Source organism: Hippopotamus amphibius, chromosome 3 (genome assembly GCF_030028045.1).
Source record: "Hippopotamus amphibius kiboko isolate mHipAmp2 chromosome 3, mHipAmp2.hap2, whole genome shotgun sequence".
NCBI classification, from domain to species: Eukaryota; Metazoa; Chordata; class Mammalia; order Artiodactyla; family Hippopotamidae; genus Hippopotamus; species Hippopotamus amphibius.
Window position 1 is genome coordinate 28198357 of NC_080188.1, and position 16738 is coordinate 28215094.

Here is a 16738-nt window from a genome sequence, read left to right on the forward strand (position 1 = left end):
TGACCATAGACATCTGGGAATCCCAAATACAGCCAAGGTGACTTACAAGATGAAAAGAGTCAGGGAAGAGGTAACAGAATGTAATTGTAACTAAGCTGAAAAATGGAAAACTATTTAGAATTCTGCTTAAAGAAAATATGTGTTATTGAAAGGGAAATATTCCTCACAAAGACTAGAAAAAGACAAATAAAGTGGAAAGAATGAATTGGTACATTTCCAAAAAAGAAAGGGAGAAATCATCTAACTTGATTTGTTTGTTTTGATTTTACGCTCATCAAACAATCTTCTTATAATGTAGTTTCCAACATAGATTTTCCCATAAATAGAATATAACTGCAGCACACCAATTCCATTTTGAGTAGTAATCATAACCTTCACTCTGCTCAGAGCTTTCTTTCTCCTTCAAAATTCCAGGAAACAGCTTCCCCATTTTTATGGATAAACTGAAATTTGGCTAATAAGCAGCAGAATTGTGATTCACCTCCACGTGTAACTGACTTTGCACTCCATCACAATCAGAAGAGCCAAAAGTCACAGAAAACAGAGATGTACATCACAATCAGAAAAGCCAAAAGTCACAGAAAACAGAAAAAAGGAAGCTGCAATAATCTGATCATGAATATTGCAAAGAAATGAAGAAGAATTGGGACTGAGAAAAAACGCCCTTATATTTAGTAGCCCAGGAGACTTTTCAGCAAAAAGGTACCAGAGGCCAGACTACACTAGATTAATAAGCAAGAAAATAATAAAGAAACAGAGGCGTTGAGCATAAAATACTTTTTCAAGAAATCTAGCTGCAAAACAAGGAACAGTGTCATAAAGAGATCTGTTTCACTTAGCCCTAACAGGCTCTTTCTGCCAGCCATTAAATACGGCCACTCTGAAGAAAGCTATGGGAAATCCAGTGAGGATCCCCCAAGCATAGTGTCAGCCCAGAGGAACAGATTCTCTGCAAATGGAGAGACTGAGATGGGCATCTTTTACTCATTTCCTCTGTGAGTGAACATTTTGGGTCCAAACAAATGGGTTTCTTAGAGTCTATTTGTATTTTACTTTCAGAATACATTTTCCATGATGAAAAGCCAGTGGGAAAAACACAATTCAGTTTACAATGTTTTAAAAAAATCACTTTTCTGGAACATATATGTTTAGTTAACTGACAATTTAATAACAGTCCCTTGGAAAGAAGGCATATGTTTATATGTGAAGTGATAAAATGAATTTTTTTTCTTTCTTTTGGCAATTAAACTTTTTTCCCCTAAGAGAACGATGTTTATTTCTCTTGGGGCTTATGAGGTTTCAATATTAACTTACCTTTTTCTGAGAAATTTTATATTTAAGAGCTGAGGTTTCAGTCATGGGAACCCTCCCAGTGAATTTAAATATAAGAAAAATCTTCAATCTAGAATTAAAGTATCTGTTTAATGTCTCAAAAATACCAGAAGCCTCTATCACAGTCAGAAAAAATGTGTACTTCAGTACAATTTACAGCAGGGGTTGAGAGAACAGAGCATAGTTTAAAGTATATTTCATAGTTTTAAATGCTGCTAGAAAAAGCATTCCAGCCATCTAGGATATCAGAGCATGATTTTTTTTTATGATAAGCAGTTTTCAAATATCACTGTTTTATTATGTTTAAATTCCAGCCCTTTTTCTTACTGTTCATGGTTATGTATCTGTTGGTATATGGAAATGAGACACACCAGAAATTCTGACCAGTGATATGAAGCAGAAATGCATGGCCACAGTGTGTTATCTTTTACTAAATTATAGTTGGCACACAGATAGAATATGCTTTGGGCCAATCTTCTTGGGCCTTCTTACAACAAAGTTTGCAAACAATTGTCTGATTCTTTCCTTTTTTTTCCCCCCTCTCCTCACCCTCCCCCATGTCTGGAGTTTGGGGATAAATCAAACCATCTTATCTAAAATTTTTCTGGTCGACAGAAAACTCAAATATTTAAATTGAATTCCTTATGGGGTTACCCGCCTTTTTTTTTTTCCTGGCTCTGATTATTTTTAAAAGATACAGAACTTTAGAAATGTAAAGTGTTTTGATCTTTCAAGAGTCCTGCATTGATTCAGCAATAAAAACTGATTTATGCTCTGTGATAGCATCATAAGGTTTTATCACTGAAATGCAATGTAAATTAACCTTATCACTCAGACCCTTTGTGCATTCCTACTTTTCTCTATTCACAATGTGAATTAGTTCTTATTTCAACATACTCACAGATAAGGAATTATTTTAGGTAAACATATGTTATTAATGTGTACCTATAACTGTGGAAAGGAGAGAAAAGAAAAGAAAAGAAAAAAGAAAGGGAAAGGAAAGGAAAGGAAAGGAAAGGAAAGGAAAGGAAAGGAAAGGAAAGGAAAGGAAAGGAAAGGAAAGGAAAGGAAAGGAAAGGAAGAAAGAGGGGGAGGAAGGAGGAAGGAGAGAGAGATACCAGAATTATAGTCAAATGCCAGGATGATCTCAAAGAAACAACTTTATTTCTGCTTCAAAACCAAAATGTATGGAGTTAGGATAATTTTATAAATAAAAAGCATATTCTCTCACATTAGCATGTCTGGTTTTGAATTCCAGTCCTATTCCTTATCAGATGTATGGGCCTTGGGCAGCTTAATTTTTCTCTATTCCAGCTCCTTTAACTGAAAAATGGGATACTCACAGTACCCATCTCATAGAAATACTGTGAAGATTAAATAACATGTAAAGAGAAGAAGACCTGGTACATCATAAGTGCTCAATGAATGTTAGTTATTTTCACTTTTCTTATCATCCTTCATGCTTCTTAAAGCCCTCACATATAATCACATAACACACTGAAAGTTATGATTTTTATTCACATTATGACCCTCTAATTTTCTTCCTTCTAGGTTCATCCACATTCTTTTACTTCCAAAATTTTGTTCTTCTATTTCACTTGACAGTTTGATTTTTTTGTACACATTAGTAACGAACAACTTGGGTGAGAAATCTTAGCAAGAAAAATTTACCCATCTAGTAAGATGTGCTAATATTTATTGGATACCTAAGAGCAGATTATAAGAGAAACCTTATTTTTAAAATAGAGAAATAAACGATTGCAAGTTTCCAGAAATAAATTCTATTAACCAGATTTGATATCCATATTTAAATATTTCCATATTCATACAATTATTTAATTTAAAAAAAGCTAAAACCCCAGATTCCTTTTCTCAAATAAAAACACTAGTTCTTTGACTTTCAATCAAAAGAAAAAAGCCATTTAAACCTTAAATTTCATTGCAGCCCATTCTTCTAATACTAAGGACAAAGCTGCATGTGGAAAAAAAAAAGAGAAATGAGAAAAATAAGGTATTTACTACTGTGGTGAAGAAGGGGTAACACTGATGTGACCAGACAATCAACAGACCACTCTAAGGGTGAGGGGCCAGGACAGAACACGTCCATGTGCTCAACTGATTTGTGAGCACAGTCATTCACTCATCAATTCAAAACCAATAAAAGATCACTTATCCACAGTAAATGGGCAGGCAGGGATAGAGGAGAAGGAGTGGAATAGAACAAAGGGGGGGAAGTTCAGACCAATTTTGATAATTCTAGATGAAATAACTAACAGCATGATGCCTCGTAAGCAAGGACTCTCCTGGACTTCCCAAAGCCGAGTCTAAGAAAAGAGCTCATGGTTGAGCCCTGAAAGCATGTGTACAAATTCCTTCCCTACTCTTTCAACAGTTTACAAATGTCTTCAATACTTTTATCTAGATGCCATGCTGGCTAAGTTGGCCCACAGATCAGAGCAGACTTAAATGAACTTCCTCAGAGCCAGTCGCTGCCTATGGGGGAAGAGGATAACTTACCCATACTCATCTTGATTGGCAGGTTTTCTCTGCTTGCCGCTTCCACTAGATGTCTCCGGACTTCCATCACTGCCTCTTTGTGCTTGGTGTTCAATAAGGCTTCCCACAGGGCTTTGGCTGCCGGGTCACTGCAATAAAACCACAAAAAGAGCTTTAGAGTAAATTGCTACTGGATAAGGGAAAGGGCGGCACCAAAATAATTTCTTAAGCATCTTTTTTGAGTATTAACGTAGTCCTTCCCACTGACAGACTCTAAGTATTAGGATTAAATAGAGAATATCTAATCCATTTTAATCAGCACAAAATATTGAGAAATCAAGGAGACAATAAAATCAAGCCACCCAAAAGTGGGGGGAGCCATACTGTGCTATGAGAAGTGTGGGAAAACTGTATGACCTTTTTTTTTTGAGAATTTGCACTTACAAGTATTTCAGAGTATAATTGAACATTACTAGAGTAACATAAATATTATGTAAGCCAAAATGAAATATATGTCCAAAAATGATGTTATCTGATTATAAGCATATCAATTTCACATAATATACTTGTCTGAGAAACAGAAAGCAATCAGCAATGAGAATTCCTATTCAAATATTACTCAATAGAATTCCTAATGAATAGATTTCCTAGTGAATGACAATCAGGAATTAGGCTAAGAAACCATGGCCTTAAGTAGCTCACTCTGGGCCTTGGGTTGGAAGGACGGCACTGATGAAGCCCTTACAATTAACTGTTGATAAGAGCACGAAGCAGGGCATTATGCAGGGTCTCATCTGGGCTCACTTCTCCAAAGCCCTCTGTCTCACCCAACGTGCCACATCCCCATTATAAATGAGTACAGTGTTCTTTCCGGAAGATCTCTGCATGTAGCCAAGCATACACATTTGTAGTAACATTTTAAAAACTGAGTACAAAGAAACAAAGATGACTTCTGTCCCTTTCTGAGGACATTTTCCTCCACTTAAAGCTTTAGAAATATCTCCTACTACCCAGCAATAGTAATAGTTTGAAAATTAATACATTTTTTAAAGTTTCACCTTAAAAGTTATATCTAATAAGATATTAATTTAGCTTCAAAATTATATCTAATAAGGTTTATCTTTCACATTTGAATTTGATTTGGCATAAGGGAATGATGTATTTCAGACTGAGTTTAACTATGTCTGGCATGTAATAACCTTTCATTAAATAATAGTTGTTTTTATTATCATCTATTTTTTTCTGAATGAACTAACATCACGGCTCAACATATTCCACTTCTTTATCTGACCAAAACTGTCATCATTAACATTAAAATTAATATTCAAAGTTTCATTTAAATGAGCAGGTAAACTGCATGTCACGCCCTATTCTCCGTGGCTGGAATATAGAACAAAACAGGGCACAAGCTTTCAATGATTTACTGTCTGGAAGGAGGGGCAGGTACGTAAGCAACGCTGCTCCATGCTAAGGTGGAAGGGGAGGCCCAGCAGAAGTAGGTATCACGGCGACAGTGCGAGCTACTATGGGAGGGCTCTGCAGTTCCTTGCCAAGGCTTGTTGACCTCAGTCTGTAGGCGACGCGAAGCCAAGGAACATGAGCTGGACTTCACTTTCTGAGAAGGGTAGCACAGCTCAGCTACCATGAACAAAGTCTTCACCATCATTTAAAACGAGGTCTACACTTGTATGTGGAATCTAAAAACTGATACAAGGAAGTCTATCTACAAACAGAAACAGACCCACAGACAGAGAAAACAAACTTATGGTTCCCAAAGCGGAAAGGGAAGAGGGGGAGGGATGAATTGGGAGTCCTGATGAACAGATACACACCACTATATATAAAATAGATAAGCAACAAGGATTTACTATATAGCACAGGCAATAATATTCAACACCTTGTAATATCCTATAATGGAAAACAATCTCAAAATGTGTATATATATATATATAACTGAATTACTTTGCTGTACACCTGTAACTAACACCATATTGTAAATCAACTATAATAAGAAAAAAATGTTTTAAGCTAGGTCTATTTGCTATGGGGCTTTAGGAGAGTTACTTCGCTTCTCTAAAGCTCTGAAGGCAACGGAAAACCTCTGAGGAATTTTGAGCTGGGGAGGTACACTCCTCCCAGTTTCCCAAATTCATGGTCTACAATCATTCCCTACTTTTATTCTCCAAAGCACCCCAAACCACAAAGATTTCTCCTATTCTCTCAACTCTACACACAGAACTTCTACAGCAGAACTTTACTGCCATCCTCTTTTGCATGAGAATAATACAGACTCTCTAAGATCACAGTAGGTCAGGTGATGCTGTGGTTGCCCCATCAGACTAGTATAATGGTTAAAATGTGGGCTCTGGGGTCAGATAAATCTGGGTTCAAACTGCCACCATTCTCCCTTCACCCACAGCAGCTCCATGGCCCCTCTGAGCCTCCCTGGGCACTCCAAGTGCAGGGACCGCTTTCCCTCTTTTGCCAGGAATGCTCTTCCTACCAACAACCCTCTCTCACTTCAGGTGTCTGCTGAGATGTCACCCTTCCCACCCGTGTAAAAGAGCGACAACAGCCCACCCCAGCACCTTATCCCAGCGTACCCTTCCCTCTTACGGGGTTTTACTGTCCTGCATAATCCGTATTACCATCTGATTCATTCTCTGTTTCCATGTTTCTCTGTTTGTTGTCCAGATCCTTCATAGAAAGCGAGGTCCTTCTAGGAAAGCAGAGATTTCTTCATACTCATTGCTAATTCCCCACTACCTAGAACAGTGCCAGGCCGGTCACAGGTACACTCAACAAAAGTGAATGAACAAACGATGCTTGCTAGTTGTGTAACCTCATGCAGGTAACGAATCCTCCCTCTTCCTCTGTTTTCTCACCTGTGAGATGGAGGTAACACAGTGACTACCTCCCAGGATGGCTGAAGGGTTAAAGAAGATAATGCACATGGAGCAATCTCCTGGTTCACAGAAAATGTGAGCAGTTGTGCGGCTGCTATGGTTGTTACTACTATTTACTATTGCCATGGAAGATGCTGTCTTCAAACTCAACACGCTGAAGGGTTTGTAATATATTAAATAAATCCACTTAATTACACTGAGTATGTTTTTTCATACAATCTCAATTTGTTCATACTGAAGTCACTTGGGGCTTGTACTCTCAGGCCTTTTTCTATTAAAACATTAAGAAGAAATATATAGTTTACACAGTCTCTAACACTGATGTGGAGCCAGGTCATGAAAGTTGTTGTGTTGATATAAACAATTCTGATTAAATACTTTTATTTTAGTCAATGCATGGGATGCGTATAGAAAAGTTTTTAAAATTCAGTGTGAGAGAGAAGTCTGTAAGACCGCTACAGACTTGCAGCCCACATGGAGAGAAGAACCCTGGTATTTCCATGAATGGATGCAACAGTCATTTTGTAATACATATAGAAATATTTAAACATAGTAAGAAATATGTTAAAGTGGTATTTGCTTCCTACAAAGAAAACCCTGTTCAGCAAGTGGGTGTTCTGTTCATTCTATAAACACGAACATAAGAAAAAGATGTGTAAGTCTGCTACTTGTTTGCATCGGTGAGAACAGTGATATTACATGGAATGTATATGATGGCCATGCGTGCAGAAAGGTTTTAAAAACACATACTGAAAATAAATAAATTGGAATTGAAATTACGACAATAAAATTAAATTAAAATTCCAAAAAAAAAACAAACCCAATTCTGATTGTCTAGATACAACAGTTGCTAATGTCTACTTTCTGTCCAAAACAGTTTTCTAAACATATTATACCCCCACATTGCATATGGTTGCTTAAACTTTAGCAAGCTAACATTCATGAATTAATTCTGGTTCTCTGAATAATTAGCACTGAAGAAGATCAAAGTCATACTTACCAGCAGCTCTGCTGTGTCCTGCCCCCATTTCTTCACCAAGTCATTCTTACTGCTGCTTGGTGGCACTCCTATATCAGCATCTGAGTTGAGTGCAGGAGTTAATTACTGCCTTTCTCTAATATGCTCATAAAAGTTGATCCAATAGACATTTCACACTATTGAAGTTTTGCATGAAATCAATTCCTGATGTCCAATTTTATAAGTCAAGGAAAGTTCATTGAAATTTACACTATAGGGACTTCCCTAGTGGCACAATGGTTAAGAATCCGCCTACCAATACAGGGGACACAGGTTCGATCCCTGGTCCGGGAAGATCCCACATGCCACGGAGCAACTAAGCCCGTGCACCACGACTACTGAGCCTGTGAGCCACAGCTGCTGAGCCTGCATGCCTAGAGCCCATGCTCTGCAACAGAAGAAGCCACTTCACTGAGAAGCCTGCGCACCACAACAAAGAGTAGCCCCCGCTCGCCACAACTAGAGAAAGCCCATGCACAGCAGTGAAGACCCAACGCAGCCAAAAATAAAGAAAAAAGAAAAAAGAAATTCACACTATAATCATGATAGTGTATTTTATATAATTTTCTCTATTCTCTCCAAGCTATTTTCCTAATCAGGGAATAAGCATTACACAGAGGGCTATCACAAAAGGGCCAGTATTGTGCACCAGTGGTAGCAGCACTGTAGACTGGTAGAAGCATGGGTTCTGGAACGCAGCCACGAAGGGTTCTGGTTCTGCCACTTGCTGGCTCTATGTCCCTGGTGGAGTTAATTAACCTCTCTATACATGTCTCTTCCTCTGTTACCTGGGGATGGTAATAGTACACATTGAGTGGGCTGTTATGAGAAATGAATGTGCTAGTATATCTAAAGACCTAGGACAATGCCTGGCACGTAATGAGTGCCCAATAAACATAGCAGCAGTAGTAGTAGCAAAAAGATCAGTCATCAACAGACAGCAGAAACTAACACAACATTGTAAAGCAACTATACTCCAATAAATTTAAAAAATGAAATAAAATAAATTACTAAGATTTCTAGGGAAAAAGAAAACAAGACATAAAAAACAGACTTGTGATTGCCAAGGCTGGTGGGGGGCGGGGGGAGGATGTAATAGGAGTCTGGGATTAGCAGATTCAAACTATTATATATAGACTGGGTAAACAACAAGGTCCTACTATATAGCACAGTAAACTATATTCAATATCCTGTGATAAACCATAATGAAAAAGAATATAAAAAAGAATGTATATATATATGTCACTTTGCTATACAGCAGAAATCAACACAACATTGTAAATCAACTATACTTTAATAAAATTTTTTTAAAAAATCAGTTGTCAGGCTCAGCTATAAAGGGATGAGATGGAGCTATATGTCATGAGGTGGATAGACCTACAGTCTGTCATACAGAGTGAAGTAAGTCAGAAAGAGAAAGACAAATATTGTATGCTAATTCACATATACGGAATCTAAAAATGGTACTGATGAACTCAGAGACAAGAACAAGGACGCAGATGCAGAGAATGGACTGGAGAACTCGAGGTTTGGCAGGGGGTGGGGGGTGAAGGGGAAGCTGAGACGAAGCGAGAGAGTAGCACAGACATATATATACTACCAACTGTAAAGTATATAGCCAGTGGGAAGTTGTTGTATAACAAAGGGAGTTCAACTCGAGGATGGAAGATGCCTTAGAGGACTGGGACGGGGAGGGTGGGGGGGACTCGAGGGAGGGTGGGGGGGGGAGTCAAGGGAGGGAGGGAATACGGGGAGATGTGTATAAAAACAGATGATTGAACTTGGTGTACCCCCCCAAAAATAATAAATAAATAAATTTTAAAAAAAATCAGTTGTCAGGATCTTCTCGTAAGATATATAGAAGGAAGCCTGTTTTAGAAGTACGTTAGTCTCTTCCACATACTTACATACACATATGGATAACCACTGTCAGTAGGTTCATTTTCTAATATGAAAAGGCCAACAATATATAATGTAGAATTCATAGTGAAACATATTAAGTCCAACTAAAGCAATCCCCCTACATAAGACAGTTTGATGTGAAAAATTCTGATTTTCAAGAATAAAATAAGAAACTTTATTACAGATTACTAAGAGACTCAAAGCTATAGGAAGTTACAGTTTTTTGTACTAAGATTTTTAAGCAATGACTTTGGTGCTAGCTTCCTACCTCATCAATTTAATAATACTGAAATTCTGTAGACTGCACTCTATAAGACATTTTAAAACTACAATTGTTACTTTTACGAGGAGTTCAGGTTCTATAAATATTTCCAGACCGATTTATAAAGTGGATGTACAACTTTTGGGGTAGAAGTAAACATCAGAAGTAATGTTAATCATCTTTACATCTTCACCAGGATGCTACCTAACCCAACACAAAGAGATGTAAATCTATTTCTAGTTTTTGAAGGCATCTAAAGAAAATTTTCTAACATGCCTGATAAAAACACTACAGCTTCAAACAAATCAAATTGCTATTAGATGCTATTTATACCTAATCTAAACCCTTTGTGCTCTACTGTAAACCTACTTCATTTTGCTTAGTCTTTTAGTCTTTTCTCTTAAACTCAGGAACAGCTGGACAACATCTTTTTACTAATTCAGCCCACCCAAAAACAATTTATTTCTTTTTTTCATGGCTGACTTAAGGAAGAGTTTTTAAAGGTAAATAAAATATAATACTGTTAAATACCATCACTACATTCCATTTTAGAAGCATTTCAGAATTTACAAGTTCTTATGTCTCACGTTATCCTCAACCCATGAGCTAAGCCATTACCACTGCGCCAATTTAAAGAGCCTCAGAGAAGCCACCGACTTAACATAACTACACTCAACCTGTAAGTGGCAAAACCAGGACTCATACCCAAGTAACTGGCTCCAAGCCAGTAACCTTTCTACTATACCATGCTATGTTTGTATTATGCAAATCATCAGGAAGAATCCATTATTTATAATATCAGTTATTTTAAACTTTTCACTTTGACTTTCTTTTCCAATTTTTAATACATCCTCTGTTCTCCCTTTAAAGTCACACTTGGGCCCACGAAGGATAGAATGGGACAGAGTGAAGCGTAAAGTAGATCCACATTAACTCATAAGCGGGTCAAGCTTGCTCTCGAGATTTTGCACACTTTTTGTTTTTAACTACTCCTCCTGAAGGTCACCATTAGCCATTGAACAGTCACTTGTGACACAACGTCAATCATGTCCCACTTTTAGTCAAATTTCTTCTTTAAGTGTTTCTAAGAAGACTTTGCTGAATTTTAAATCATTCTACATATGTATCTTTATATAACTGAACTGACAAAAAACTAAAGTCTAAATTGCCCTGAGGTATCATCAGCTCTTACTTGATGTTCATTACCTCCTTGGGAAAGAAAGGAGAAACAGCCACTAGCTATTCTACCACTGATAAAACTGAAACAAAATGAAGCCACTTGCCTAACACAGCCTACTGTTAACAATAAAGTGAAGAAGATTTAGAGACAGGAACTAACACTTGAAGTGCCGTGGACTGTTTCTGTGACCTTAGGTAATTCAGTTTACCTTTCTGGGGCTTTACATCTTCTTATGAATATTATTAACATTATTATTTTCATTCATTGAGAACTCACTATGTCACAGGCAATATGACTACATCATCTTATTGATGAACAGCCCTCCAGCATATGTATCATTGCCCCATTCAAAGGTGAGAAAGCTGAGTCTTAAAGAGACAAGAATTTACCCAAATCACATAGCCAGCAGATAAGGATTTGAACCCAGTCTCTGTGAACTCCAAAATCCCACACTATTAGCCACGATTCTCTTATTCTGTAAACAAAGGCTCAAACTAGAACGCTAACTCCTGAGATTCCTTGGGTCCCTAACAAGCTATATTCATACGGTTTCCTTTATGCATCGGTACTCCAAGTTCACATGTATGAATTTGATTAATTTTGTAACACTCAGTGAAAGATGGGGGAATATCCTGTGCTGTTATTTGTTTTATTAAAACCCTTTTTTCTTTTTCACAAGTAAAAGAACCCTTTTTCAGTGGCAGTAAGAAAGAGAGTTAACAAAAGAACGTTTCCAATAGCTTACAGAATATTTTAAACAATTTTCTACCCTTTTCTGTTTTTAAAGTCAAGTTTTCCAATGAGATAAACTTTATTTCACTGTAGCTACTAGAATATAATTTTATTTGTTTCAATAGATCTCTTGAAAGATATAATACAAAAGTAGAATATTTGTCCTATGAAAAGATTCATTTTATTACTATGAAATTAATTAGTTTCTATATTGTCAGTAACTACATAAGATGTCAAATACATACTAAATTTATGTCCTTTTTTAAGTAAACTGATTATCTTGTATCCTCAAAAATCAAACGATTATGACAAATTGTCATGTTTGAAGAAGACAGGCCAGCAATATACACATAATAATAACCTGCTAGAATTAGCTTTTTTAAGTCTCAAAAGACTTCTGTACAGGAGGATATGGTCCTTTCAGTTACTCCCTAACTTTTTATTCACTAGAATTACTCAACTATGTATGAAATCTTAGAAGCTGTCTTGGTTTGGCATGTAGAAATATCAAATGCAGTCTGCTAGAAACTAACAGGAAATATTAATCACCAAATAAAATATAAAAAAGACAGTATTAATGTTTTAAAGGTGGCTAAATGAATCATGGTGCTATTTCAATCAAACGGAAGGCATGCAATTAAGAGAGGGTAAAATGTAAACGCACACCATTATCTTATGACTAAACTCAGAGAAATGGTTTCTGCGTGGCATGCATGCGAAGCTAAGCTGACTCACACAATTTGCAATAACAGTCACAGTATTCCAACAGAAATACAATGGTACAACAACAACAAAAACAACCAAATAAGCATTTTCAACTAATTTTAAACAGAGAGCAACCTGACTCATAGGTTTTCACAGCAGGGAATAATGGCTTCCATCAGTGGTGAGCTTAATGAGCTATGGAGGTAAGTTTGTTAATTAAATTATTCACAGAGGTTTCAATAGTCATCTGTCCTCTTGACTACTTTTTAAAACAATTACCTCATCTTAAACAAAATCATCCGTTAACCCTCATCTCAACAGAAGAGAAAACAGCTAAACACAGAGGATACTGAAATAGACCCCTGGCGCTGGAAAGCAGTTCTTTGTTGATTCTTTCTCTCAGAATGTGAGCACTTCCTGAGGGCTGGACACTCACGGAGATGCTGCAACCACAGCTGCGAGCAGCCTCTAGTGCCCTGTCCTCACGGAGCTAGCCACCCAGCAGGGAGGCTAGAACTGAGCATGCGCCTGGAGACTGGGTAACAAAAGCAGAGAAAGGAAGCTCAGGGAGAGCAGAACACCAAACCCAGTCTGGGTGTGAGAGTGGAGGTCACAGGGTAGCTGAGGATGTGACAGTGATCCCTGAAAAATGAGCAGGAATTAGCCAGTTGAAGCATGGAGTAAGATGGGTCTAGGTAAGAGAAGCACCATGGGTGGGGTTCTGAGAAGAGAACGTGAGACCTTTTCAAGGAAACGACAAATAGTATGAATGGAGCATTAAGATCTAGTCTGACACTGCCCTCAGCATACGCCAAATTATCCAAGGCCTGGTAACCCGCATTAGGGATTGTAGACATTTTTTCAAGGGCAACCGAGGGGTCTTCAGCAACAGACTGACCTTATCAGATTTGCATTATTAAAAGATCACTCTGGCCCCATTTCAGAGAATGGATCTAAGGCCCAGACAGGAGGCTGTTGCATGGGGAAGGCAAGAATTGATGGCTTGGACTAGGGTGACTTCCTAAAGCTACCAGATGATATCATTCCCCTGCTCAAAACCTTTCCATGCTTCCTGCTACTATTACACTGAAATCTAAGCTCCTTATTTTGGCCAACAAGCTTTCATACTATGGTGCATTCTTATATCTACATCTTCATCTCTCACCTTCTCAGCTTCATCCATTAGGCCTCAGCCCCATTGGCCTGATTTCAGCCCCTTGAATGGATCACAGTATATTCCCAACTCAGGGCCTTTGTATTGGCTATTCCTTTTGCCTAGAACCCTCTTCCTCTAGATGTTCATTGATTAGGTCTTATTCATTTAACACATATTTACTGAGCACTTACCAACAGCAGTTCTATTGTAAGTACAACTCACGGCTTCCCTCCTTGACCACTCTAGCTAACGTGGCGCTTCCTATTCCAAATTCCACTTGCCCTATTTTATTTATAACATTTGTCACAAACTCAAATTAGGTAATGTTAAATATAATTTATTTTAATGAATTGGAAGGAAATTGGTCGCAGGGCATTAAGGACAGAAATATTCTGGCTTTTATCAGAATGTCAGTTTCCTGGGCCCATGGGTGGCAGTGCACTCAGGCCATCAACACATGGGCCATGGACTGTGCCAGTCACTGGAGCTGTAACAGTGTACAAGGGTGAACAAGTCAGGCACAAACCTTCTCTCAGAAAGCCTCCAAAGTCTAGCTGGGGAGAATAAACACTAAACTACTAGTTATAAGCCAATGCATTATGAGCTATTATAGGAAATAAAAGATGAGGAGAGGGAAAGAGTAACATGTGGGATGACCAAAAGCTGGAAAAGCAGGACACTGAGGACCTGAAAGTTTAGTGTAGCTGCAGCCAAGAGCGTGAGCGTATAGGAGGGAAGGGAAGGAGGTGGTGGGAAAATATGGTGAAGATGAAGGCTGAAAAAATAAGCGAGGTGCAGATCTAAGAAGGCTTCCCAAAACAAGTTAAAGTTTTAGTCTTTACTCAAAGGGCACCGGAGAGCCACCAAAGGATTTTACCAGGACAGGGTTAGAATCAGATTTATTATTACTTGCACAGTTAAATGTATGTATAAATAGACAGTCTTATAAAAATAACGCCCCAAGATGGATATTAAAACTATAATGCTTTCAAAGTATGCAGATAAAATTTAATTTTTAAATATAATCCATTTATTCCTTCCTACTAAAGTTTCTTCTCTGAGGTTTTGTTCCTTTTTTTCAACAATATGAGTGCTTACTTTGCACCAGGCCCTGTTCCTGGGACTGGGGATATATTAGTGAACAAAACAGATATACAACCACTCCTCTCACATAATTCATGTTCTGAAGTTTATTGTCCAAACACAACACATGAAAATCATAACGTAAAAGGAATTCAAATCAAAGGTTCCTTAGAAATCATCCACTGTACTTTCTCTCCTACAGAAAAGAAAACCGTGACTATGAGAAATTAAGTACCTTGTTCAAGGTCACAGAGTTTTGGTGGGAAAGCCACTCTACTACAATAATGAGTAGAAACTAAAATTGCACAGAAGTTGTTCAAGGACCCCAAAAAAACCCCACATCAACACAATCAGCCTTTCTGGTTCAACTGAGAAGGAAGAGATTGCTTTAAGGAGATGTGTGTCCACTGTCCCATCTGTTAAAGAATGTTCCCATAACTATCACATACATTGCTGAAAAAGATAAGATCACTGCAAAATGTTAAACTCAATATTGCTTTGAAGTACAGTTAAGGAAAGGAGCAGAGGAGAATGGAAAAAGCAGGAACCCTGATGCAGCTCCTACTATAATCAAGTCCCTCGGTATTTACCCCTCAAGTCTCATGGATACTATATATCTCATACCATAGGAAAGTGATTTTCATTATTTAAGAATAAAGCACCATACAAATTTACTCTGTAACGTTCTACCTGTGGAAAGAGCTGTCATTTTAAAAGCATGAATCAATGTATTATCTGTTATTAACTTTCAATTAGCATGATAATCTGGTGAACTACATACTTTTAGTTTGGTATTCAAACAATTTTAATGTCCTAAAAGATGCATGTGCCTTCTCTATCAAGCTATAGCTAATAGAAATCTATTGATGTGACTGGTTCCACACCATAAATGCACTGGAATGACTTCAGCAGTGCAGAAATCACAGCCATGTGTTAAGAAACTACATAAAGTGCAGGATGAAACGTTGTTTAAATCCAGGGTAAACAACTGCACACAACTGTTATATATATTTATAATGTTCAGAATAATAAAAGAACAATCTTCATGTGATATATAAGCAAAGTTTCCTGTCTTTCCAAAGAATACTCCCGTTCACCATTATGTCCTTCTAAATGATGGCTTTATTTAGCACAGCAATATGCCTATGAAGCCTCTTAAAAAATGGACCAGATCGTTACACATAAACCATTTGACAATCATATAAAATAATGTGGGAAACTGCACTTCATCTCAGTGGAGAGAAACGTTTTTTGTTTCCACTCTACCAGCTCCTTAAGGGTAGTAACCATAATCAACACAAACATTCATAATTTCTTCACAACAAACAATAAAATGCAGGAAAGACGGTTTTACACATGGATCCCTAATGCATAAACAGATTAACTCAACATGGAGATTTTAAGTTACTGACACAGTTAGATTACTTAAAACACCAAATACACATTCCCTCCATGCACATTTTTCTGCCCCTGAAGGCTATACTTTGAGTTCCATGACCCACTTCGAAGGCCAGGGCTTGCTCCACTGGGGAACTCTACTCCAGCCTGGATTACATCTGTGTGTTTTGGCTTGAACTCAAGACTTGGGAAGTTGCAGATCAGTTCACGTGTAAAGAAACTCTAAGATAAAGAGTCAGCGACAGTTTTACAGAGGCTCTTAGAAACAAACTCTAAGCACCCCTTCTATCACTCCACTCCATGAGGAAGGGTAATTTCAAAACCAGCACACCCTATTATTCTATTACCATACAGGGATTCCAGAACCTATTACTCCACTCACCCTGGGTGACACCGGTGTACCTATACACACGTAAGTGTAAGATCTCAAAGATACTACATTGAGAAAACTTGATTTGTTGAAGTTACTATAGTCTTGCTGGTTCAGGTGAATATGAATTTATGCTGCTCCTATTATTTAGCATCTGAACCCCCACGTATTTTGTTAAGGCATTTCCTACCGTGCCTC

At 37.7% G+C, this 16738-nt stretch overlaps 1 protein-coding gene across 3 annotated transcripts in view; it reads right to left on the reverse strand.

The window, feature by feature from the left end:
- The window catches only part of SCFD2 (sec1 family domain containing 2), a 371083-nt gene that overhangs the window by 322718 nt on the left and 31627 nt on the right, over window positions 1–16738 (reverse strand). For all 3 annotated transcript variants that reach the window (XM_057726429.1, XM_057726430.1, XM_057726431.1), the window contains one exon: window positions 3850–3977. In XM_057726429.1, coding sequence (XP_057582412.1) covers window positions 3850–3977 — 128 coding nt within the window. The remainder of the gene's footprint in view (window positions 1–3849; window positions 3978–16738) is intronic.